Source organism: Armigeres subalbatus, chromosome 2 (genome assembly GCF_024139115.2).
Source record: "Armigeres subalbatus isolate Guangzhou_Male chromosome 2, GZ_Asu_2, whole genome shotgun sequence".
NCBI lineage: Eukaryota > Metazoa > Arthropoda > Insecta > Diptera > Culicidae > Armigeres > Armigeres subalbatus.
The window spans coordinates 23,804,594-23,829,897 of record NC_085140.1 but is presented as its reverse complement, the minus strand read 5'-3'; the positions used below and the strand labels follow the sequence as shown (position 1 = coordinate 23,829,897).

Genomic DNA, 25,304 nt, shown 5'->3' with positions numbered 1-25,304 from the left:
CTTTTTTAGTCTAATGTGTAAAAATTCTAGAACAAATTTACTTCCAAACATTATTTGTTATTTGTTTTTGGTTTGTTTTGTAAATGTCACAAATTCATATTTTTTTAATGCAGTAACTAAAACTCAAGTTTGATTAAACCGAAAAAGAAACACAGAATACAATAAACGCTTAACCTTTAAATAGTGCCAATCGCTGGACCTTTTTTCGTTTGTACTGTGTAAAAGTGTACAATCAGATCCCTGTTTTGAGCTTTGTTTTACTCTTCCGAGACATGGTTTGGTATGACTTTGTTGCAGCTATACCGCTTCCGCTTCCTTTAAAGCTTAGAGAAAGCATTTTCTTCCTACATCATTTATGTAAAAAAAAAACAAAATAACGGTTGAGTCAATTCTGTGCAAATCCATTCCAATCTTTCTCGAACCGTTTCTTTTGTTTTATTGTGTTACTTGTTGTGTCGCCCATTTGTAAATAATTTCATGATCCCGTCAATCGTCAATATGCATTCAATGTACGTCAGAATGGAATGTGCCTTTCGAACCGATCGTTTAAGGATTTTGACGAGGGAAAACTAAACCAAAACCTAGAATGAGCCCCTGGTTTGCAGAACCCTTAGAATATTGCTTATGACGTCTTGCTTGGTATCCGAAAATACTGATTTGAACAGTGAGCCAACTCAGGTTGAACAACAGCCTTTACAACTCAAATTTTTGCAAACTGTTCGATTCAGAGTAAGTTAAACTAAGCTAAAAATCATTATTGTTTTATTTTTCCACAATCGAACAAAGCTTCCATGTGGTTTGAGTTTGAACACACGTACACACAAGTTTGATATTTTAAGATTTTATACACCTACACGTTTTTGATCTTGATTCTAGCTTGATTGCTGTTTTTTGCTACACCTTAGTTACGGTTCTCAACTGGTGCCCTATATTTTCAACAGCTAGCTGTAAATGATGACTGATTTTTGTATGTGCTTTCCAGCTCATGAAGCTCTGGACGCCTGTCGATACTAAAACCAGCATTAGCTCTCGATTTCTTGCAGTCAATCAAACACATTTTGACTTTGATTTGTTGCTATATTAAAACTAGCTTTATTCCAAACTTACCAGAATATAAGCGAACGAACAAAAATAAGCAATGCTTCAAAATACTACTTGCTGTGCCCGTCACTTTGGCGCAGACCGTTTGATTATTTTACCTCAAAATGCTGAATAGTTTCATTTTAAGTTTCGCTCACTTCACCAGTAAGATTTTTTCTAAGCTCACCTGCTCCTTTTGTATCCCTAGCTGCCAGTGTTCTAACAAACAATTATTCTCTTATTTTTCATCTTACTTCTTAATTATTACATTTGATTTTTCACATATTCAAAATTCTTCAAATCACTATATTTCCGTTTTGATTTTTCATTCTTCTACGATCGACCAAGGGCAACGTAAAGGCAATTTCAAATAAATTGAAAATTTGAAACAAAAGCAAAGACTTAATATCGCCTAGCAGACCAAGGCATGAAGCAAATTAAAATAACTCTAATTGAAATCTACCCCCGTCCAAAACCAAATGCACTAGCTGACGAGGCAAAATTCAACATCACCCTAATCGCCCAATGATTCCTTCTCACAACACACCACCATTTTTCTGTCACACACAGCGCCACCACCACCATTTCACAAACAAACACACGCATGCAACTAGGTTACGCCATTGGACGCCAGTGCCACCTGGTGATCCGATGCGACATCTGTTTTCGCACATTTTGCGCATTCAAACCCTGATGACTGACCAAAAAAAAAAACCCACAGCAAAGCAGGCTCTGTAACATCTCGGTGCGGAAACAGCTGTCACCTGCTGCTGTGCGTGCGTGTGGGTGTGCGTGCCCGATAAATATTTCACCCAACCGCCTACCACAATACAGCCTTTCTCAGATGATAACCATTGTTTATTTGTCACTCTTCAGCCACCTACATCGCACCCACGACAGACTCTGAATATGTTTCACTCTGGTAGAAGCTTTAATTTATTATCGAAATTTTTGTCGCTTTTGTACCCTAGAACTGACTCTTTTAATAATTGTTTTTCTTTGATTGTTTAGATAATTTTCTAATATGTTTTTATGTGATAACCACTTTTAAACACACATGGAATATTTTTCTGAAGGTGTATTGTAAATGTCTGTATAATCAACATAAAATGTAGTACCTGATGGATTTTATTTAGCAATGCAGCGTGGTGTTGAAGACACATAGCAGTAAGATAGAAACTTGGGCTCCAAGAACACTTTGTTGCTATTCTCAGCACTGTAAGTCAAAGTTTGATCACATGAGAAGCGTATTGTATCTTTTGAAAATAAAACATTAATAGGATTATACAATCAACAATCACCAGCTTATTAAATTGGTGATAAAAACATCAGGTGAGTGGAAGAGATGGACGCGAAGTTATCATAATTTATTGACATTTCTACGAAGGTTAACGAATAGGAAAGAACGACAGAATAAATAAAAAGATACATCCAAATAGTTTAACGTATCAAGTGTAGGTTGCCTCTTTGCTTTAAGAAAATTGCTTAAATAGAACTAATAGTAGAAGCTAGTTTTGGTTAATATTTGTATGTGGTTGGCTGACTATTCTGATGGTTTCTCCAGGTATTGATTCACAGTAATCTCTCTCAGAGCGTTTAACAACACAAGAAACATATGGAAAATAATTCACTACTGCAAACGCCGTTACCCCAAACAGGGCACTCCAAAAACATTCATATTCGGTCAATTGTGACTTCTTAAATACTTCGTGCATCGAAAACCATGATAAAAACAAAAAAAAATGCATCAATATTTTCGATGATCTTATGATCTAGAGGGCCCAATTTTTTTTAGTCGGGAACACACGCCTGACTATGAAGGCGAATCTTTCAGAAAACTTCATTTGACTGATAGCTAAATTGAATATATTGGCTTAAGATTACTGGATGAAAAAATATTCAAGCTAACTTTTTTTATATTGCCTCTGTTTTATTCTCATTCTTCCTGCTGCTTAAAAGGAGACTTTCGAGCTTCTTGAAACAAGGTTTCCATCCGAGCCTCTTGAAGGAAAGTTCCTGAGCTTCTCAAAAGGAGGCTTCTGAGCATATTTAAAGGAGGCTTCCAAGTTTCTTGAAAGGAGGCTCCTAAGCCTCTTAAAGAGCGCATCTTAAAAGGAGGCTTTCGAATCTCTTGAACATAGGTTCACGAGCCTCTTGAAAGGAGGCTTCCGGGCCTCTTGGAAGGAGGCTTCCGGGCCTCTTGAAAGGAGGCTTCCGGGCCTCTTGAAAGGAGGCTTCCGAGCCTCTTGAAAGGAGGCTTCCGGGCCTCTTGAAAGGAGGCTTCCGGGCCTCTTGAAAGGAGGCTTCCGGGCCTCTTGAAAGGAGGCTTCCAGGCCTCTTGAAAGGAGGCTTCCGGGCCTCTTGAAAGGAGGCTTCCGGGCCTCTTGAAAGGAGGCTTCCGGGCCTCTTGAAAGGAGGCTTCCAGGGCCTCTTGAAAGGAGGCTTCCGGGCCTCTTGAAAGGAGGCTTCCGGGCCTCTTGAAAGGAGGCTTCCGGGCCTCTTGAAAGGAGGCTTCCGGGCCTCTTGAAAGGAGGCTTCCGGGCCTCTTGAAAGGAGGCTTCCGGGCCTCTTGAAAGGAGGCTTCCGGGCCTCTTGAAAGGAGGCATCCGGCCCCCACCGAGAGCTACTCCCGTGCCCCTTGAAAGGCGCCTCCCGGGCCTCTTGAAAGGAGGCTTCCGGGCCTCTTGAAAGGAGGCTTCCGGGCCTCTTGAAAGGAGGCTTCCGGGCCTCTTGAAAGGAGGCTTCGGGCCTCTTGAAAGGAGGCTTCCGGGCCTCTTGAAAGGAGGCTTCCGGGCCTCTTGAAAGGAGGCTTCTGGCCTCTTGAAAGGAGGCTTCCGGGCCTCTTGAAAGGAGGCTTCCGGGCCTCTTGAAAGGAGGCTTCCGGGCCTCTTGAAAGGAGGCTTCCGGGCCGCTTGAAAGGAGGCTTCAGCGCCTCTTGGAAGGAGGCTTCCGGGCCTCTTGAAAGGAGGCTTCGGGCCTCTTGAATGGAGGCTTCCTGGCATCTTGAAAGGAGGCTTCCGGGCCTCTTGAAAGGAGGCTTCCGGGCCTCTTGAAAGGAGGCTTCCGGGCCTCTTGAGAGGAGGCTACCTGGCCACTTGAGACGCGGCCTCCGGGCCCCTTTACAGGCGGCTTCCTGGCCTCTTGAAAGGAGGCTTCCGGGCCTCGTGAAAGGAGGCTCTGAGCCTCTTGAAAGGAGGCCTGAGCCTCTTGAAAGGAGGCTTCCAGGCCTCTTGAAAGGAGGCTTCCAGGCCTCTTGAAAGGAGGCTTCCAGGCCTCTTGAAAGGAGGCTTCCAGGCCTCTTGAAAGGAGGCTTCCAGGCCTCTTGAAAGGAGGCTTCCGAGCCTCTTGAAAGGAGGCTTCCGGGCCTCTTGAAAGGAGGCTTCCGAGCCTCTTGAAAGGAGGCTTCCGAGCCTCTTGAAAGGAGGCTTCCAGGCCTCTTGAAAGGAGGCTTCCAAGCCTCTTGAAAGGAGGCTTCCGAGCCTCTTGAAAGGAGGCTCTGAGCCTCTTGAAAGGAGGCTTCCAGGCCTCTTGAAAGGAGGCTTGAGCCTCTTGAAAGGAGGCTTCCAGGCCTCTTGAAAGGAGGCTTCCGAGCCTCTTGAAAGGAGGCTTGAGCCTCTTGAAAGGAGGCCTGAGTTCTTGAAAGGAGGCTTGAGCCTCTTGAAAGGAGGCTTCAGGCCTCTTGAAAGGAGGCTTCCTGAGCCTCTTGAAAGGAGGCTTCCGGGCCTCTTGAAAGGAGGCTTCTGAGCCTCTTGAAGGAGGCTTCTGAGCCTCTTGAAGGAGGCTTCTGAGCCTCTTGAAAGGAGGCTTCTGAGCCTCTTGAAAGGAGGCTTCCAGGCCTCTTGAAAGGAGGCTTCTGAGCCTCTTGAAAGGAGGCTTCCAGGCCTCTTGAAAGGAGGCTTCCAGGCCTCTTGAAAGGAGGCTTCCGAGCCTCTTGAAAGGAGGCTTCTGGAGCCTCTTGAAAGGAGGCTTCCAGGCCTCTTGAAAGGAGGCTTGAGCCTCTTGAAAGGAGGCTTCCGAGCCTCTTGAAAGGAGGCTGAGCCTCTTGAAAGGAGGCTTCCAGGCCTCTTGAAAGGAGGCTTCCAGCCTCTTGAAAGGAGGCTTCCTGAGCCTCTTGAAAGGAGGCTTCCGGGCCTCTTGAAAGGAGGCCTGAGCCTCTTGAAAGGAGGCTTCCGGGCCTCTTGAAAGGAGGCTTCCAGCCTCTTGAAAGGAGGCTTCTGAGCCTCTTGAAAGGAGGCTTCCGAGCCTCTTGAAAGGAGGCTTGAGCCTCTTGAAGGAGGCTTCCAGGCCTCTTGAAAGGAGGTTTCCGGGCCTCTTGAAAGGAGGTTTCCGGGCCTCCAGAAAGGAGGCTTCTGATCCTCCTGAAAGGAGGCTTCCGAGCCTCTTGAAAGTAGGCTTCCGAGCCTCTTGAAAGGAGGCTTTTGAGCCTCTTGAAAGGAGGCTTCCGGGCCTCTTGAAAGGAGGCTTCCGGGCCTCTTGAAAGGAGGCTCTGAGCCTCTTGAAAGGAGGCTTCCAGGCCTCTTGAAGGAGGCTTCCAGGCCTCTTGAAAGGGCTTCCAGGCCTCTTGAAAGGAGGCTTCTGAGCCTCTTGAAAGGAGGCTTCCTGAGCCTCTTGAAAGGAGGCTTCCTGGCCTCTTGAAAGGAGGCTTCCGCGCCTCCTGAAAGGAGGCTTCTGACCCTCTAGAAAGGAGGCTTCCGAGCCTCTTGAAAGGAGGCTTCCGAGCCTCTTGAAAGGAGGCTTCCGAGCCTCTTGAAAGGAGGCTTCCGAGCCTCTTGAAAGGAGGCTTCCCCGCCTCTTGAAAGGAGGCTTCCGAGCCTCTTGAAAGGAGGCTTCCGAGCCTCTTGAAAGGAGGCTTCCGAGCCTCTTGAAAGGAGGCTTCCGAGCCTCTTGAAAGGAGGCTTCCGAGCCTCTTGAAAGGAGGCTTCCGAGCCTCTTGAAAGGAAGCTTCCGAGCCTCCTGAAAAAAGGCTTCAGAGCCTCTTGAAAGGAGGCTTCAGAGCCTCTTGAAAGGAGGCTACCGAGCCTCAATTCTAAAAAATGTAACGTTTTTTGAAAATATGTAGTGAAAATAATAAAAGATAAAAAGTGAAAAAAATATGAATGAAGATGATTGACAACAGAGAAATGAACAAGAAAGAAATAACAAAAATAGAAGAAGAAAGGAAAATGAACTAATGTGGATGAACAAAAACAAGGAAGAAAAAAGAACAAATGTAGAATAAAAAAAACCAATTAAGTCAAGTACGAGACACTGAAGGCGTTCCATTTGAGGTTGAAATACATATCTGTAAATATTGCAACATGGAGGAACTGAATGTAATATTACCAACAGGTTTTATGACAGGTGAAGATCACCTAAAGATCCGCTTAATTTTCTCAACAAGTGAATAAAAACGAGAAAAAAATATGAAAGGGAAAATAATTAAATGTAGAAAGAAAAAAAAAGGTAAAAAAAGAAAAAAAATTAAGAAAATAGCGGAAGAACAACAAGAAATGAAGAAGCTAGGAAAAAAAGAAAGGATAAGATGAGAAGGAAATATAAACAAGAAAAAAGATTGAAGAAAAAAACAAAACACATGGGAAATAAATAAAAAAAATATAATATAAAGTAAATCATAAAAAAATGTAAGATAAGGCACAACAAATATTGTAATAAAATATCCCCTCTAGCATTTTCCGCCCAAAAATAATAATTTGAAAGGCAACAAACAAATTTTTATAATTTTGAGGATTTTCAAAACATTTTCTAACAAACCCCGGGAATTTTTATTAAATATTTTGAATTTTATTATTTATTTTTTTTATTATCCCGCCTTAGCCATTCGAAGACCGGTAGAACATCAGAAAAAATATTTCAAGCTCTTTTTAGTGGAATGTATTCAACCGTAGTACTTTCCATTTAATTTCACTACGTTGTTATTTTTGCAGATACGTATTTTGACCTCAACTGTCTCAGACAGTAGAGCATGTTTTTGCCTTTCTCGTATACAAAGTATACGTAAAGGCTATAGGATCACTTCAAAACCGAACTTTTGATAGAAGGCTCGGAGACCCATAGTGTTATATACCAATCGACTCAGTTCGACGAATTGAGGTGATGTCTGTATGTGTGTATGTATGTGTGTGTGTGTGTGTACAAAAATGTGAGACACACTTTTTGGTACTCAGAATTATTCGATTTGCTCGCAACAAGTTGCAGTCGACGCGGATTGCGGTCTAGTTGTTTCCTATTGAAAATTGTCCCGATCGGTCATTGCGTTCCAAAGTTATTGAAAAAACATTGTTTTTCTACCAAGGGTCCCCCCTTGGGAAATTTTTTTTGAAAAACGAAAAAAAATATTTTTTTCTTGGATTGCAGCAATGCATTCAAATGACCGCATATGCATATGAATTGATGGAAAAAGTAAAATCTATCCCCTAAAGTGCTATTTCGACCTCTCTTATGTGTTTTTCTTATTATTCTAACGCGCGAGAAAGGCACCACCAACGCTAGGTGGATTGATCTGGGTTTATTTTTCTAATATCTGAACGGTCTAAATTAAAAACAAAAAATAATAATAAAGCAAATAAAAAATTAATCAATGAGGTTAAGAAATAATTCACCCTTCAAATAACGAGTCTAGCCCTGAAAAGTGCTACCTGGAACTTTTGGTGTTAAGCCAATTGGCATTCGACCAAACGACCCAATTGCCTGACTCCGAGCGTGAGTAAGAAATGAAGAGTATAATCGAGAAATAGTCCCCTACAGATTACGAGAAGCGAAATATAAGCAGTGTGATGTCACTGAAAAATAATAAATAAAAATAGGCAGTGCGAATAAGAATAAAGAGACAAAAAAACAGAAAAAGGAGATAGAATACGGACAAGATAGGAGGAAAAACAAAGAGTATCGTTCCTCTCCAAGAAAAAAGATAGAATAACGAAATCGGAACATGAATGAAACTATATGGATACGGACGCAGAAAAAATAAGGAAAAAGAAAGAAGTAGAAATAGAAAATTCGAGAGAGGAAGTAGGAGATGACGTAGGGATAGAAGGAAGTAGGAATAGAGAAATCGATAGAGTAATAATTTATGGAAGAGGAAAGAAAAAGGTCCGTCATAACATGTAGCCAAGACAAACGACATTCGGCTGAACGGCTTCCCACCCGATAACACAAACCCAAGTGATTATTGGACGAAAAAAGATGCATCTTCACTTACCACAAGTTTGCTCTGAAGCTATTAGTGAGATTGAAAGATAAATGAAAAGCGTGCCTTCTAGATGATTTTTTTCGCGTCGGCGTTTTATTTCGCAGACTTTCTGCGAAAGTTTCCAGTTAGCATTGGTCATAAAAATGCTGTCCGGTCGAGATAACTTTCTGGTCCAAAATGTTTCTCGACTTCTTTGAATTTAAAGGATCTAAAGGTTCCGCGAAGAGCTAATGAAAGTTCAAGTGTTTCAAGTGAATTTTCAGAAAGAGATTTATCCACACGTGGTTTATCTACATTTAATTTAATTATTTCAAACCCTTTTATAAGTACTATTTACACTGTGGTATTTTATGACATAATCGTTTGCAAACTATTGCGGCATGCATATATCAAAAAAAAAATCCAACGGCATCGGAAAACTATTGCAGTAACGTCAGCCAGCCATATCAATATTTCATTTGTACAAGCGCAGAAAACAAATCCGAATTATCACATTCAATTTCATTGCTTTATTCACATATTTCGACCTGCACCGTAAGGGCATCGTCAATATTTTATATTTGACTCAACTGATGTACGAAACATTAGATATGACATTAAAGTTGAATTCCGAATATCAGTATACAAATAAAATAGTGGAATTGATTGAAATAGCACAAACTTGTCCTCTGGACATGTACAAACTTTCCATAAAACGAGCTTCTCATACATTTCAACACGTAAGTACTCAATCTTCAAGCCCTTTAAATATGCTCTGAAGCACCCTAATCAGAAAATCAAGCAAACCAAGCTTAAAGCCGCTGCATATTCAGCTTGTTGGAAGACCTAATTCCCGAAACATAAAGGATCATATTGTGTTGCTTACAGTTGCATACGGTAGAGCATATCCAATGTGCTAACAACACAACTGTCGAGGCCCGTCATAATTGCGGTCGTAATCTGCTCTATCTGACCGCTAATTTATGTCGGGCTCCAACACAAAAAAGACCTTCCATCAAGATGAACGACCTTTCCCAAATTACACACAGAAAAAACTAACTTCTTCTCAGCGCACCAACACTCCGACACACAATTTTCGCTTTTTCCCGAGAGTGATATTAATCTCTTCCATAAAGTAGGATAAAAAACCCATACGCAAGAGAAAAAAAAACATAACCGAAACAACTTGTTCAATATTAATGAACATCCGTCTGAAGGAATTCTTCAAGTTTCCAACCTCTCCACTTTTTCCACACGGATTCCGATCTGATTTTTTCTTCACACTAAATGGCCAAGCACTGCGACAACCCCACCACACCCGAGAAAGTTTGGGAATTTTCGGGAACTTTTGCGACATCCCCAATCCTTATCGAGGAGGGGAAAAGGGGACCGATGTCGTTGTGGAAACATACTTTTTGTGATTTAAACTTTTTTCTATGCCATATTAGGTGTCATCACTAGAAAACATTGATCACTGTTAGACGATGCAGTGGGGTATAAAAAGTATTTAAAATTTCTCAAGTTGTTTGTTCGTCGAACATTTCTAGTGGTTTGAATGCAGAATCAAACAAACAACTATTCAATTTGAAAGTATTAGGAGTCAAATGCCCCACCCATCCAGACAATCAACACACTTTCGCCACCGATGTCTGAGGAGAACAGAATCTCCCAGATAGTTTTCAAACTTCTTTTGATGCATTTGGAAATGTTACAACCAAGTGGAAGCATTCCTTTTCGAGGTTCATTAAATGTTGAGCAAAGCGCCACACTGCTTTTTATGGTCATCCCATCTCAAGTTGCGACATCAACGCCACATAAAGTGCTACCAAACGATGTGTTAATTATGCTAATACCGTACACATGCTTTAATAGTTGGAGACAAGTTGATTTTACACTTTTGCTGGTTGTCTTGTTTGTGATTCCGTTTTCTCGGTTTAATTAAAGTGCTCGTAGAGCTTTCACTGCTCTTCCATGCTGTGTACACAATTCGATTTTATATTTTCTGTTTATTTTAAATAGTGGTTTTGCATTTACGTTAATTGGTGTTTGTTTATACTTGTATCACATTCAATCAAAACTTTTGATCTGTTATTTTTTATTAGGCGTTCCATATTACAAATTACCCACACAACTGAAGAAAAACATTTTCAAACATATCGAAACCAAACATAATCATACCATTTTCATACATTAGTATGCATTCATCCTATCTCAACTTTTTTGCTTTTTTAATACCCTTCTTCTCTTTTTGCCTCCCTCCAAACCATGACGTGCCACCGAATTTTATTCCACACTATACCCCCACCCCCACCCTTTGACAATTTTGCTCCCCTTTGTAAACTTTTTTATCGCTCATTTCCGCCGCGGGGAAACCATTTTTTTCTTTTTTCTCTCTTTCTCTCTTTCTTCTCCTTTACAGACAACGACTCTGATTGGTTTATTGAAAACGGCACGTCTATTGCGTCTAGTGCGAGTGGCAAGAAAGATCGATCGCTATTCGGAATATGGCGCTGCTGTTTTAGTATTACTGATGGCTACCTTTGCACTAATCGCTCACTGGCTGGCTTGTATTTGGTACGCATCGAAATCGAATAATACAAAAAACAACAGCAAATACTACTCCCACCTCCCGACACATTTACATTCTATCAGAAACAACAAAATAATAAATACCCATCACAGAACAATAACAGGCATAATAGAACTAACAATAGCGCACCGGAATTTATGCTAACATCAAATGCAACGTGGGTGGGAAGTACAAAAAAAAGTCCAAACATCCACACACGCGCTCAGCACCCCTCCAAAACATCATTCATAACCAAAATAAAAACAACACACGCAAACTGAATAATTCATTACTGTGTACCTGCTAGTTATTGTTTCTGTGCACGTTTGCGACGGCTGGTGAGGATCCCGGGCACGAAAAGGCCAAACCGAAGCAACCGGCTCGTTCATGCATTCCGTGGGGCAGAAGCATTCCAGTCGCAAGCTCGCTGACCCATGGATGATGCCCTCTCGAGATAATGCCGGCTGTGTGTAATTGGCCTCTTTCGTGCCCAGTGGACCGGCAACCCGATTGTAGCACCCAAACCGAGATGCGTTACCGTGACACCAGAGGGGGGAAAAGCGTAATCCTTTATTTTTAATAGCGGCAGAGGCAGAGATTGGGATTTTTATTTGGGATGTCATATTTGTGGGTTACATTCCGTGGAGGTTTTTCAGTAGCACGATGGAGCAGCATGGTTCTTAACAGATAATGTATTGATTGAAGACTGATGCTGCTACATCGAAGCCGCAAGCCTTGCTGATGTCAGGTTCCGTCAAATCTACGCGACGCGACTGTCCCTGTGGGAATAAATCGGCACCAACATTTCAAAAGGGCGAAACTGCTTTTGTAAACAAGAGCTTCTCACGTCTCTGGTGGGCTTATTTGTGTTCACCCTCGCAATCCAGCACCATTAAATGAAAGAAGAGAATTCGATGCTTCCATCAGTGGTGTTGGATTGCGTGGGTGGGCTCAAATTAACCCACCAGCGACGTGAGAAGCTTTTGTTTACAAAAGCAGTTACGCCCTTTTGAAATGTTGGTGCCGAAATATCGTTGACAACAGCGTCGTGTAGGCTTTGGGGTAATTGTATTGTGCATTTAATGGGAACATTTTTCGTTTATTTTTTCTAGAAGACCATATAACCATGAAACAATATTAATGGGATACTCTCTATCTGCTGTTAATTACAACGCCGTCTAAACAAACCCAATTAATCTATAATTCATTCGATAACATAAATCTCCGGAATGTTGTAACTAACGAAAAAGAGAGCACGCAAAGTCGTTTTCTATAAATGGATACATCGATACTCTTGCGATCTATCGAACAACTCTGCTTAGAATTTCATTATAATGTACAATATACAGAAGGTACACAGCGTTTCTAATAGTTATTGGAAATAACTCATTAAATTTGATATTTTACAATTACAAAATTTACAATTTACAAAAAAAAAACATTATTATCATTAAATAAAGTCGCGGATATTAATTTGACGCAATAACGCAGCACATAATACATATGCAAGTATCATGTAAGTAGAACATTCAGATTCAAAGTTTAAAAAAAAAATTATTGTAACCATGACAATACTTTCCTACAGATATGGAACAGTGGAGCAAATGCATTAGCGATACGAACGAGTTTGTAACTAATATTTGCGTAAAAACGGTGTTGTTTACAATCGCCGCCATCTTGAACACAAAGTATTTCATAATATGGTTATTTGTCAACGATTGAAAGTGCATTATTTTTTTATAATCAAACCGATTTTAGATTGGATACCACATAGCAGATCGAAAGCTTAGATCCTAAAGGTGGTATACATGTATGAATATCTACAATTGATTGATTTTGTGACGTTATATAAGTAATTTAATATTGAGAAGATCGTTAAGCGTTCCATATCTGTTGACTATTTTTAACAAATACCGATATTCGGTATTTGGTGGAATCAACACCGGTAATACCGGTAAAATACCGATAATACAGGTAAATCACCGATATTTGTCAAAAATATTCAAAAAAAATTATTGACGTTGGCTTTTTGGGTGAAAAAGAATATTTATTGACAAAATTCAAAGGCCAAAATAGATGTGATGATGTCTAAAGTCGGTGTACTGACATACATTGTCTTAGTTAATGAATACGTTGCTTGATTAGTTTGAGATTTTGAATTAGGCTTTATCTAATAAAATAATACATAAACTGTTTAACTGATCTTTGGAATTCGTCTTAGCCAGGGTTTCATTCAGTCGGGCACCTTAACTTGTAGGTGACTCGTAGGTGACGTAAAATTATTTCGTTAAAACGTCAGGCAGTTTCAAACATTACGCAATTTTAATTTTATTTTATTGTCCTGAAGTTGTTTAATACTTTATTGTAAAAGCTCTAGGAATTCTATTAAATGTTTCTCCAAATACTTTCAATGCCTGAAATTCCTGAGAATATTCGAAGAAGAACCGTTTAGACATTCATTTAAGACTTCCTTCATTTACTTCGGAAATAAATTAAGAAATTTCTTTGGAAATTCCTCCAGATATTCCTCCGAAAATTTTCCTTCAAAATTACTTTGAGAATTCTTCCGGAAATTTCTTTAGAAATTCCTTAATCTGGAGGAGGTCTCAAATGAAAAAAAACTTGATGAGTTCTCAAATGAATTTTTGGAGGAGGTTTTAAAGAAATTCGTGGAAGGTTTTGTGCAGGAATTTCCAAATGAATTTTTGAAGGCATTTCCAAAAGAGAACCTGAATGGATTTTCGAAAATAATTATTGAAGGAACTGCTAAAAGAGTTTTTGAAGGTATTTCTAAAAGACTTTCCAAAAGAATTCCTAAAGGAATCCATAAATAAATTTCTGAATCAATTTTTGATGTATTGCTCCCCAAATTAATTTACGAAGAAATTCCAAATAGAATTTCAGAGGAAATACCTACTGGTATTTCTGAAGTAATTCCTAGACATCTCCAGGGATTCTTTCGGAATAATTCTGAGTACCGCCATCGGGGGTGACAATGGATCTGGGGGATGAGAATGAGTCATCGCTCTCACTGGCAGCCTAGAGGTCGGATAGCAAAATTGTTCAAAAAGATCTCTTATATTTCAGTCTTATTGCCCTCTCATGCATTCAATATATTCTACAAGCATTCTAAGTACTTAAAACAGTGACCCATTCTCACCCCCATTCGACCCATTGTCACCCCCGATGACGGCAATTTGTTCGCAATTTCCTCCAGAAGCTACTTTGGAAATTCGTCCAGAAAATTGTTGAATGTGCTGATTGATTATCGGCAAACGTAGAATATTGCCATTTTAATCCATTGAAATTGATTTTAGGGGCGCCATGTGAATCGAACCCGCGTGAATCCAAAAACCCGCTTTAAAATTCATTTTTCAGCCAGGCATTTTTTCATCTACATCGGTTCACGCCGCCGCCGCCGATTAAAGCCAACGGCGCGTCGTCGCCTGGGGCAAAAGTGACCACCATGCCACCGATGATGTGACCGGCACACGGGTCTAGTTATGGACTTCAGGACAAGCCTTCCGGAATCCAAAACTAAACTTACTCGCGTTTTCAAGTACACAACACTCATTACGAAAGCAACGCACAACAGTTTTATTATTTCAACGCAGCAATGCTGAAATAAAAGGATGACAAATAAAATGATTCCATATTGAGTGGCGTGCCCCCGAAAAAGTAAGTTGATTTATATGTGGATTCCGGGAGGCTTGTCCTTAAGTAGAGAGTGATTCTGAGTGATTCATCTCTTAATCCGCATCGGATTTTGTTAGCAATGTTGTCAGCTGTTGAGATTGAGAATTATATTCTTACGCTACCCGATGAGAATAATTGATCTTTAAATATATTTTGATTCATATGTCATAAGCACCGATGTGAAAAATGTGCTTAAGTATTCGTGATATGAGTCAAAACGGTATAGGTGGGTGCAAACTATTCAAGGTTTTTATACTGACATTAAAAATATCGAAAATACCGGTATTTTCCGTCTCTAATACCGGTATTTTCGATACCCCAAATTGACCGGCACTGTGGGGGAAAAGTAAATAACCTAAGGGATCATACGCCAAGTTGAAAGTTATTATGATATATTGATATGCATGTAGTTGTTTCATTTAATCCCCATTACCAGTAGTGGTATGGTGGAAGAAAGCTGTATTTATTATTGGTAGAAGCCTTAGGATTTCTCATTTCTCTCATTGATCCAAACAGCGGAGTGAAATTTTTCCATGTCCTCCTGTGAGCAAGTGTTCTCAAACAATATTTTATCCGAATAGAAAAAAAGAGTGATAAACTCATGAGCGCCGCCTTGACGAATAATTCAATTTTGCTCCTTCAATTATATTCACAAAAATGTAGGTCCGCGACGGGAGTCGAACCCAAAACAGTTTTTAAATGTTTAGAGCGCCCACTATAACCACACCATCACACGGATTGACTGAAAGCAAACAGATAAACTGCTGTATTGAACCTACTACTTATGGTGGCGCATCGTCACATTCAATCAATTTGGAGAGGAAATTGAGCGGCATAAGCTTTTCGCGAAGCATGCGAAGAGGAATAATAATTTTTCGCACCATCGCTGCACTGGGTAACCCATTACTGTGTGGAACTCTCATATAAATGGGTTATGTTTTCAATGAAAACTGTTTCTATTTATTTATTTATTATTTATCATCAGACTAAGGCCGGAGTGGCCTGTGCTGCACATAAAAGACTTCTCCATTCAGCTCGGTTCATGGTTGCACTTCGCCAACCACGCAGTCTGCGGACGGTCCTCGTGCACCTCGCGTTCTTGTTCCCGTCGGATCGTTGTCGAGAACCATTTTCACCGGATTACTGTCCGACATTCTGGCTACGTGCCCGGCCCACCGCAGTCTTCCGATTTTCGCGGTGTGAACGATGGATGGTTCTCCCAACAGCTGATGCAACTCGTGGTTCATTCGCCTCCTCCACGTACCGTCCGCCATCTGCAACCCACCATAGATGGTACGCAACACTTTCCTTTCGAAAACTCCCAGTGCGCGTTGGTCCTCCACGAGCATCGTCCAGGTCTCGTGTCCGTAGAGAACTACCGGTCTTATAAGCGTTTTGTAGATAGTCAGTTTGGTACGGCGGCGATCTCTATTCGATCGAAGCGTCTTGCGGAGTCCAAAGTACGTACGATTTCCATCCACTATGCGTCTCCGAATTTCTCTGCTGGTATCGTTATCGGCGGTCACCAGTGAAGTGAGCACAAGTACACGAATTCTTCAACCACCTCGATTTCGTCACCACCGATAGAAACTCGTGGTGGGTGGCTCACATTGACCTCTCTTGAGCCTCTTCCTATCATGTACTTCGTCTTCGACGTGTTGATGACTAGTCCAATCCGTTTAGCTTCGCTTTTCAGTCTGATGTAGGCTTCCTCCATCCTCTCAAAGTTACGTGCCAGGATATCAATGTCGTCGGCGAAACCAAATGACTGGACGGACTTCGTGAAAATCTTACCACTCGTGTCAATCCCTGCCCTTCGTATTACTCCCTCCAAAGCGATGTTGAATAGCAGACACGAAAGACCATCACCTTGCCGTAACCCTCTACGCGTTTCGAAGGGACTCGAGAATGCTCCTGAAACTCGAACTACGCACATCACCCGATCCATCATCGCCTTGATCAACCGTATCAGTTTATCCGGAAATCCGTTTTCGTGCATTAGCTGCCATAGCTGGTCCCGATCGATTGTATCATATGCGGCTTTGAAGTCGATAAATAGATGATGTGTGGGCACGTTGTATTCGCGGCATTTCTGCAATACCTGACGTATGGCGAACACCTGGTCTGTGGTAGAGCGTTCACCCATAAATCCCGCATGGTACTGCCCCACGAACTCTCTTGCAATTGGTGTTAGTCGACGGCATAAAATTTGGGAGAGTACCTTGTAGGCGGCGTTCAGCAATGTGATTGCGCGGTAGTTGCTACAATCCAGCTTATCGCCCTTTTTGTAGATGGGACACACGACACCTTCCATCCACTCCTGCGGCAGAACCTCATCCTCCCAAACCTTGGTAATCACCCAATGCAGCGCTCTAGCCAGTGCTTCACCACCGTGTTTAAACAGCTCTCCTGGTAGTTGGTTCACTCCAGGGCTTTGTTGTTTTTCAGCCGGCCGATCTCCTTCTGGATTTCCTGGAGATTCGGAGCCGGAAGTCGCATGTCCTGCGCGCGTGCTCCTAGGTTCATTACCATACCGCCACCGTTGTCTGCCATATCGCCATTCAGGTGCTGCTGCCACCTTTGGGTCACCTCACGCTCGTTTGTTAGAAGGTTCCCGTTTATGTCCTTACACATATCGGGCTGTGGCACATGGCCCTTACGTGAACGGTTCAACTTCTCATAGAACTTTCGTGCGTTATTAACGCGGTACAGTTCCTCCGTCTCTTCACGGTCTCGATCTTCCTGCTGGCGCTATTTCCTCCGGAAAATCGAGTTTTGTCTGTTCCGCGCCCGTTTGTATCGTGCCTCGTTCGCCCTCGTGCGGTGTTGCAGCAATCTCGCCCATGCTGCATTCTTCTCCTCAACTAACTGCTCACATTCGCCGTCATACCAGTCGTTTCTCTGATCCGGAGCCACCGTGCCTAGTGCAGCGGTTGCGGTGCTTCCAATGGCGGATCGAATATCTCTCCAGCCATCTTCAAGAGATGCTGCGCCTAGCTGCTCTTCCGTTGGGAGTGCCACTTCCAGCTGCTGCGCGTAGTCTTGGGCTAGTCTACCATCTTGTAGCCGCCCAATGTTAAGCCGCGGCGGACGACTCCGACGCGTGTTGATCACCGTCGAGAGTTTTGAGCGCAGACATACTGCGACGAGGTAGTGGTCGGATTCAATATTCGCACTGCGGTAAGTGCGTACGTTCCTGATGTCGGAGAAGAATTTACCGTCGATTAGAACGTGGTCGATTTAGTTTTCCGTTACTTGATTAGATGATTTTCATGTGGCCTTGTGGATATTCTTACGGGGAAGAAAGTGCTTCGGACTACCATTCCGCGGGAGGCTGCAAAGTTTATGCATCGTTGGCCGTTGTCGCAGACTATCCGGTCCGATGACCGGTCTATGCATTTCCTTCCTTCCTACCTGAGCGTTCATGTCACCGATGACGATTTTGACGTCCCGCAGTGGGTATCCATCGTATGTCTGCTCCAGCTGCGCATAGAACGCTTCTTTCTCGTCGTCGGATCTCCCTTCGTGTGGGCAGTGCACGTTGATGATGCTATAGTTGAAGAAACAGCCTTTTATCCTCAGCTTGCACATCCTTGCGTTGATTGGCTGCCACCCAATCACGCGTTGGCGCATCTTTCCCAGCACTATGAAGCCGGTTCCCAGCTCGTTGGTGGTGCCACAGCTTTGGTAGAAGGTAGCTGCTCGATGCCCGCTTTTCCACACTTTCTGTCCTGTCCAGCAGATTTCCTGCAGCGCTACGACATCGAAGTTGCGGGGATGTAATTCATCGTAGATTATCCTATCACAACCTGCGAAGCCTAGCGACTTGCAGTTCCATGTTCCAAGCTTCCAATCGTGATCCTTTATTCGTCGCCTAGGTCGTTGCCGATTGTATCGAGTCGTATTATCTTCTATGTCGTTCGTAATAGGGTAAGACGGTATAATGCGCCCCACCTGGCCAAAACGCCCCCCTTTGATTTCTAGAAAACTATAACTAACTAAGGGTCAAATTCAGTTGGTACCTATAAATATTTGTAAAACCATCATCCTATGTGAATATGGGAGTATTTTTGTATTACATAATGAAAATATTTGCAAAATACAAAAAGTCACAGTTTTGATGTAACTTTTAATGTTTGTTTGCTCAACATTCTGGAGCGACGCTAGCATACTGTCCGCAAAACTGGTACTGGAACACTTAGTTGGGCAACAAAATAACTTTTCTCAGTGGTTAATAGAATATAAAATTGCTTCCATCTTCAAAAATGTAACGTTTTCCAAAAACACGTTTCACTGGTCAAAACGCCCCAGTGTAGGCAGGACAATATGCCCTTACCAACTGGACACAAGCACGGCGAGCTTGCATCAGTTGCTTCCAAATTATATGGAAACTATTGAAATGTAATTCCAACCTGCTTAAATGGACTTATGTTGGATTTTTATTGTCAAGCACATAAGAATTTGTAACCTTTTTATTATGTGATTGATAAAAAACTAATGAAGGGCTATGAAACGTCTTTGGTTAAGGTGGGGCGTATTGCCCAGGCACTTTTTGAAATCCATTTTTTACGAGTTTTCAAAAAAGTTTGATTACGTGTTATCTATAATATTTTTTTATGACTACTCACGGGCAATGCATTTGCGACTTTCTGGACTAGCAAATAACACAAAGGTTACATAAATTGCGTTGAAAAGTAAAAAGTTATCGAGGAGTTGCCTTAGGGGGGGCATATTATACCGTCTTACCCTACTTGTTTTAAAGGCGGCTTATTGGGCCTGACACCAGGACTTGGGCTTGTGCGCTTTGAGCGGCACACGGTCGCTTTGGAGCCTACTTGCGGATACATGCAGCTTTTTATAGAGGTTTAACAGGGCCCACTGTCAAACCCCACCACATCCTAGGCAGGCGCCACAACTCGCAGATGGCCTGGGGAGGGATCGTCAAGCCCTTGGACATAGTCCCTGCTGCCCCCAAAAAAGCCCCCTGCTGCCCCTGCTGCCCCCAAGAAAACTGTTTCTACGCAGCGTATATTATTTGAAGGAACATTTAGGAATACTTTTTTAACCTATGGCCCTCGTTAATTCTTCAAAAAAAGTTATAAGCATAAAACATTTTTTTCTCGTGAATTTTTTTTTTGTTTGTTTCCAATACAGCATGTATAAAATAGCAAAAAAGCATATTTCTGATCATAATGTTGTTCCTTTTGTAATCATTACGAGGTATAGAGAGTAAAAGTAACCATTTTCAAGGAAACTTTGATTGTAACGTTCTCGTAAAAGCGCAAATATACATAAGCAAATCACTTACTATAAGATGCTACTAGGGATATATTTCATTCCCACACATGAGAAACATTTGAGGACATTAGGTTTGCGGGACCATTTAATAGCGAAACAATAATATAATGGTAGTTTTTCTCCTACAACTTTTTTAAATCAGCCTTTACATGCAAAGCAAACCAAACTATCGAAAAGCTGAAGTTTTAATCATTGAAATGGTATATAAAACCTCATATTTGGAGAAAAATTGGCTTCTTAACATACAAGTCAAAATATGAAATGATTTTTTATTTTTACCAGCTTATTTTATTTCGCTGGCTCATATCTTTTTGGATGGTGGAGAAATCTGTTGGGAGGTGAGTGAGTGAGAAATCCTAACCCTGATGTCCTACTGTAGCATCACTAGCACCAGAGACATTTTTGAAACAGACGGGTTCCTTATGATCAGCCTGAGGTCATGTGCGCAGAGCCTACTTCGATCTCTGATTTTGATATAGCTTAAGGTGAACCTGCCCAAAATCCAAATAATTTTCAGCTCGCATTTTCAGAGGCACCAATCTCAACAAATAAGCAACGAATAACTGTCATCTTTAGCTTTGCTGCGTCGCAGCAAGCGTGGGATAAAAAGATGACATGGCTCGTTGCTTCATTATTGAAAGTGGTGCCCTTGAAAACGCGAGGTAAAATAAAATTGGATTCCGAAAAGTTCGTCCTTAAAACAATGTATTCCTGAACTAGAAAATCCGCTGCACAGGAAGCTCTTAGAATCAGTTATATTGGAATTAGTAATATCAGTGTAATTATAATTTGAACCGAAAAATAGAAAATAGATATCAGTTGCTACATTTTTTATTCACCAATACCAGCTGCCGTATTATTCCTTGCAGAAAAATAAATGTATATGGCATAAGGCATCCATTTTGAGTTTTTACAAACACGCTACTACGCAAAGCGAATGCTTTTGCCGGTGAAAATATTTAATTTGAAGATTCTTTACTATAGATGCCCTTCACCATATTGATTTAAAAAAAAAGGTTTACTCCTGCTATTATTAATCTCTCAAGTAGCGTGCACCTCCTAGGACATAACATTGTTTCCACCATACAATTTTATTAGTGGAACAAGACGTCGAAGGCACGGCTGGCTGAGTAGCTAAAAACTTCTGAACCCAAGCCCTTCCTCTTTCCATCGTAGAATTGTGTAAAACTTTTATCTACGAGTTTTCACGAGAACGTTGGTCTACGTTCCACTGTTGATAATAAATTTCTGAACTATTAGTTAGTTTCTGAACTAGCTGGTTATCTATTGGGCGCTTTTCACGCTCGAAAGTCACCGCCACGTTGCTCACAACGGATCAAACGAATAGAGTGTGGAGTGGCACTTGGGAGTTAAATAAATATGCCCGTTCCGTATTGGCTATAGTCTGAAGAACTAACGAAAAGCTGTATCTCTTTTTTACTACTTCTAAAATTGGTTGCTATCACAAAAATTGTTACTACTGAATAAATGGTATCTTGAGTTACTACTTTGCCATCTATATTCATAGCACTCACGATACCGATCGTCTTCTGAAATAAATATTTTTTTATGACATGACGAACCTGCCCGATCTCGTTCGAGTTGTGTTTTCTCTTTGTCAAACTGTCAATTATTTAGTTGATTGCAGCGTCGCATTCTCGATCGATTTCAGGTCGAGCTTAATGGCTTTCTTCAAAACTCATGAAAACGTTGAATTTTGATAACTTTTCAACTTTCCCCGTCAAATTCACCAACTCTTAGAGAATCCCGAGACGAATCGATTAGTGCAGCGGTTATCAGCCTTTTTATTGTGTTGTACCCCTTCTGGCATTGGCATTGCTTGAGGTATTTTCGTTGAGAATTCGTTGAAATATGTTCCTTCAGATATATGGAAATACATTTGAAACCAAATGTGAAGAAAGGCTATGGAACTTTCTGGTAGTCGTTCGTATAATTTTATCAACTCAGTTTCCAAATTTATTCGCGGTTTTTCGGTGGAACTAACATTTTTTGCACTTTTTCATTTGAGATTTGTATCTTGGTTTTGGATAATTTAATTATGGAAAGACAAATAAAATTGCTTTGAATTTGAAGATCTCTGAGAGATTTCGGAATTTTAAAGAATTTTCAATAATTCTTGAACTTTAAGAAAAATATTAATCTTTTAAAATGCATAATTCAACTAGAGTCCAAAAACGGTTCTGTTCTGGTTGAAATTCCAGGTTGTCAGGTTTCGAGTTGGTCATAATTCCCGCCTTTGTGATTATTTTTGATGTTATTTGAAAAATCCTCAATATTTTTTTCTATAAACACAAACAAACTATTCTAGTTTCTCAAAATTAAAGAGGTTATAAACGACAGAAAAAAAGTAGCATCGTTCCCTTTGTTCTTTTCCTAAACATGTTGGATAGTACATAACTGTCGAAAGGTATACACACAGAGAAACAGACGTCTCATTCTACACATGTTCCATCAATCATCTTTTTAACGGTGGATTCAATATTTTGTAGATGGTCACTACTGCCACCTGCTTGTGCAGCTACAGTGCATTTAGCATTGGGTGATAACGTTTCGGTGACGATGATTTCGATTGCATTTTGTTCTAATTCATCTTTTTAACGGTATATTCGAATACGGAGATACAGCTCATATTCTTCATGTGAGAACAATTTTTCGGGAAAGCTTGATCGTTTGTCACAAAAATCATTCATGTTTCAATTGCTTCAGATGAAATTCTCGCCAAGCCTTGCTAAACAATTCAATGTACAGTAGAGCACTCGACAGTTTTCAATGCCAAACTAGTAGTCACAAGACAGCAATATACGTAAATTCCGAACCGAACGTTAGATAACTTTTAGGTTACAATTTATTCGAACCCTTCTAATAAATTTATTCGTTCTCCAGATAAACGAATGTCTATTGAGCAATGATCGTTGAAAATTGAAATTGTTAGAAATTTTTTGGAATAAATTTATACAGAAATGAATGCCAAAACTCATAACAATTGCAAATTTTTTTTTTCAACAATGCCCAAGTAACATACAGGTTTTATACTAATCTTGTAGCAGTTTTAAATAGTTAATATTGATATTCAAGACCATTTTCTAATCTATCTAAAATGTTACTTGGGCAGAATTTATTCGAAATGGTTCCGTTCTCAGATCGAAACTTCTCAGATTCTCATGAATTTTTTTCACAAAAAAAAACAAAATCTGGATAGTCTATTGTTCTGAAAAACTTTTCCAAGATACAATTTGAAAAATCATAACGCAAGAACAAAAAAAAGTAAAAAAAAACAAAGTTTCTTATCGCTTTTTTTTGTAATCAATGAATACCAAGTAAAAGGACTCTTGGAATTCGTTGACCTGCTCCAGAATTATACGGTCCACACTTACTTATGGTAAACTTATGGAACTTATGGAGTTAATAATAAATTTGTAAATGTTTTTGTTTCTACAATGCTTTTTTTTTGAGATATGAGTTTTCAAAAGAAATGTCATGCTTCGCCAATTTGTTCATATTTCAGGAACAAAAAAATGTACACTTTTAAAATTTCAATGATTATAGCTTAAAAAATTCTCTTCGGAAATATCTCACGAGGCTAGGCATCGTATAGTAAGGGAGGTATTTTGGACCACAAGTACGACGGCTCATATTTTGGACCACTGAGAGCAAATTCCTTTTGGTGGTCCAAAATAAGAGCCCCCGTAAGAGTGGTCCAAAATACATCCTTTACCCTATTTCCAGCATTTCCAAATGTATTTCTTGAAAGTGAAAAAAAAATCGTGGAAAACTTCTTTCGTTCCCATATCTTTTTATTCGTACGTTACTTCATTCTTAAATTAGGATTTTTCAAATTTCTTGGTGTTTGGAAACACAGAAAAAAAACTTAGTTGTTATTTTCCAGAAAAATTGATGAAACATATCTACAAACATTATTATAATACTCTCCGAATTTCGAAAAAAAATCTTCGATTTGCGGAATACAAATTCTCCGAAATCTGAAACATCGAATTTTTGAGTAGAAAAAAATGCCTCCAAATTTCTGAAATTTTAAGAAAAAAAAATTCTTTGAATCTCTGGTTCACGGAATTTCAGAAAAAAAATCTGGGAGGAATTCTTCTTATTTAAATCTCAGATTTTCGGAAAAGAAATTCCTTATTTTGGAGAAATTTGTTTTCGAATTTTGGGAAATAAATTCTTTAAGTTTCGAGAAGAAATATGGCAAAACAAGTTCAGATTTTGAGATTTCCGAAAATTTCAAAACAGAAATTTTTATAACGTTAAAAAAGAAATTTTATATTGCTATAAAAAAATCTTGGAATTTCGAAAAAGAAATTATTTGATTTTTGGAAAATAAATTCTCCGAGTTCCGCAGAAGATACTCTTCGAATCTCAAGAAAAAAGTTTCTAATCTTGGAAAAGTAATTCTTCGAAGTTTGAGAAATAAACTCTCTGATTTTTGGAAAAGAAGATTCTTCAAACTCTTTACAAGAAATTCGCCGAATTTTTGAAAAATTCTCAAAATGTCGATAGAAAAAACATGAAATTCAGAAATACTGCTGAAGAAAATATCCTGATTTCAGAAATTAAATTATTCCAATCTATGGATTTCGGAGAATAAATCCGAATTTCGGAAAGAAAAATTCTTCAAAATTTGAGAAGGAAATTCTCCAAATTTCGAAAAGATTTTAATCTCGGAATAGAAATTAACGGATTTTCAAAAAAAATGGGATAGAAATTCTCAGAAGAATTTCGGAAAAGAAATTTTCCGAATTTTGGAAAAGGAATTTTTAGAATTTTGGAAAAGGAATTTTCCAAATTTCGAAGAAGATACTCTCCGTATTTCCGAATGGAAATTCCCCAAATTTCAAAAAATAAATTTCTTGGAGAAGAAGTTTCCCGGAAAAGAAGTTCTTTGAAATACGGATCAGAAATTTTCCAAATCTCGGAAAACAAATTCTCCAAATTTTGGAAAAGGAATTCTACGAATTTCGGAAAAGAAATTCTCTGAATTTCCAAAAAGAAATTCTCCAAACTTTGGAAAAGGAATTCTCTATATTCTAATTAAATCACATATCCGGATAGTGAACCCAAACTTACGACCGGTTTACCCTATAGTAGATGAACCCAACCTTTAGGCCTATGCATACCATGCACTTGGGTGAACATTTTGATTTTTAAAAATAAAATAAGATTTTTTTCGCCGAAGTTTCATCAATGAATATCAAAGATGATTAAAATTGGGTTCCGTTCCACTTTTTATTTCGAAATTTTGTGGGCTATATTTTGAAAAAAATCCACATATTTTTACAACATAAATATAAGAAAAATGTGTAGGGGAAATGACGGCTTTGGCAGGTTTTGTTCTATTATTGTCAGGGGGTTTTCTATAACCAATTATGCTCAAATTTGGCCTAAACATTCTTTGCATATCAAAGAATAGTGTGGTCGAATTTCATAAAATCAACAAAAACCCCTCTGACAATAATA

The 25,304-nt window shown here is 40.0% G+C and overlaps 1 protein-coding gene across 7 annotated transcripts in view; it reads left to right on the top strand.

The window, feature by feature from the left end:
- Positions 1 to 25,304, top strand: part of LOC134218252 (potassium voltage-gated channel subfamily H member 6) — a 531,314-nt gene that overhangs the window by 476,814 nt on the left and 29,196 nt on the right. For all 7 annotated transcript variants that reach the window (XM_062697177.1, XM_062697179.1, XM_062697175.1 and 4 more), the window contains one exon: positions 10,668 to 10,822. In XM_062697177.1, the coding sequence (XP_062553161.1) occupies positions 10,668 to 10,822 (155 nt within the window). The remainder of the gene's footprint in view (positions 1 to 10,667; positions 10,823 to 25,304) is intronic.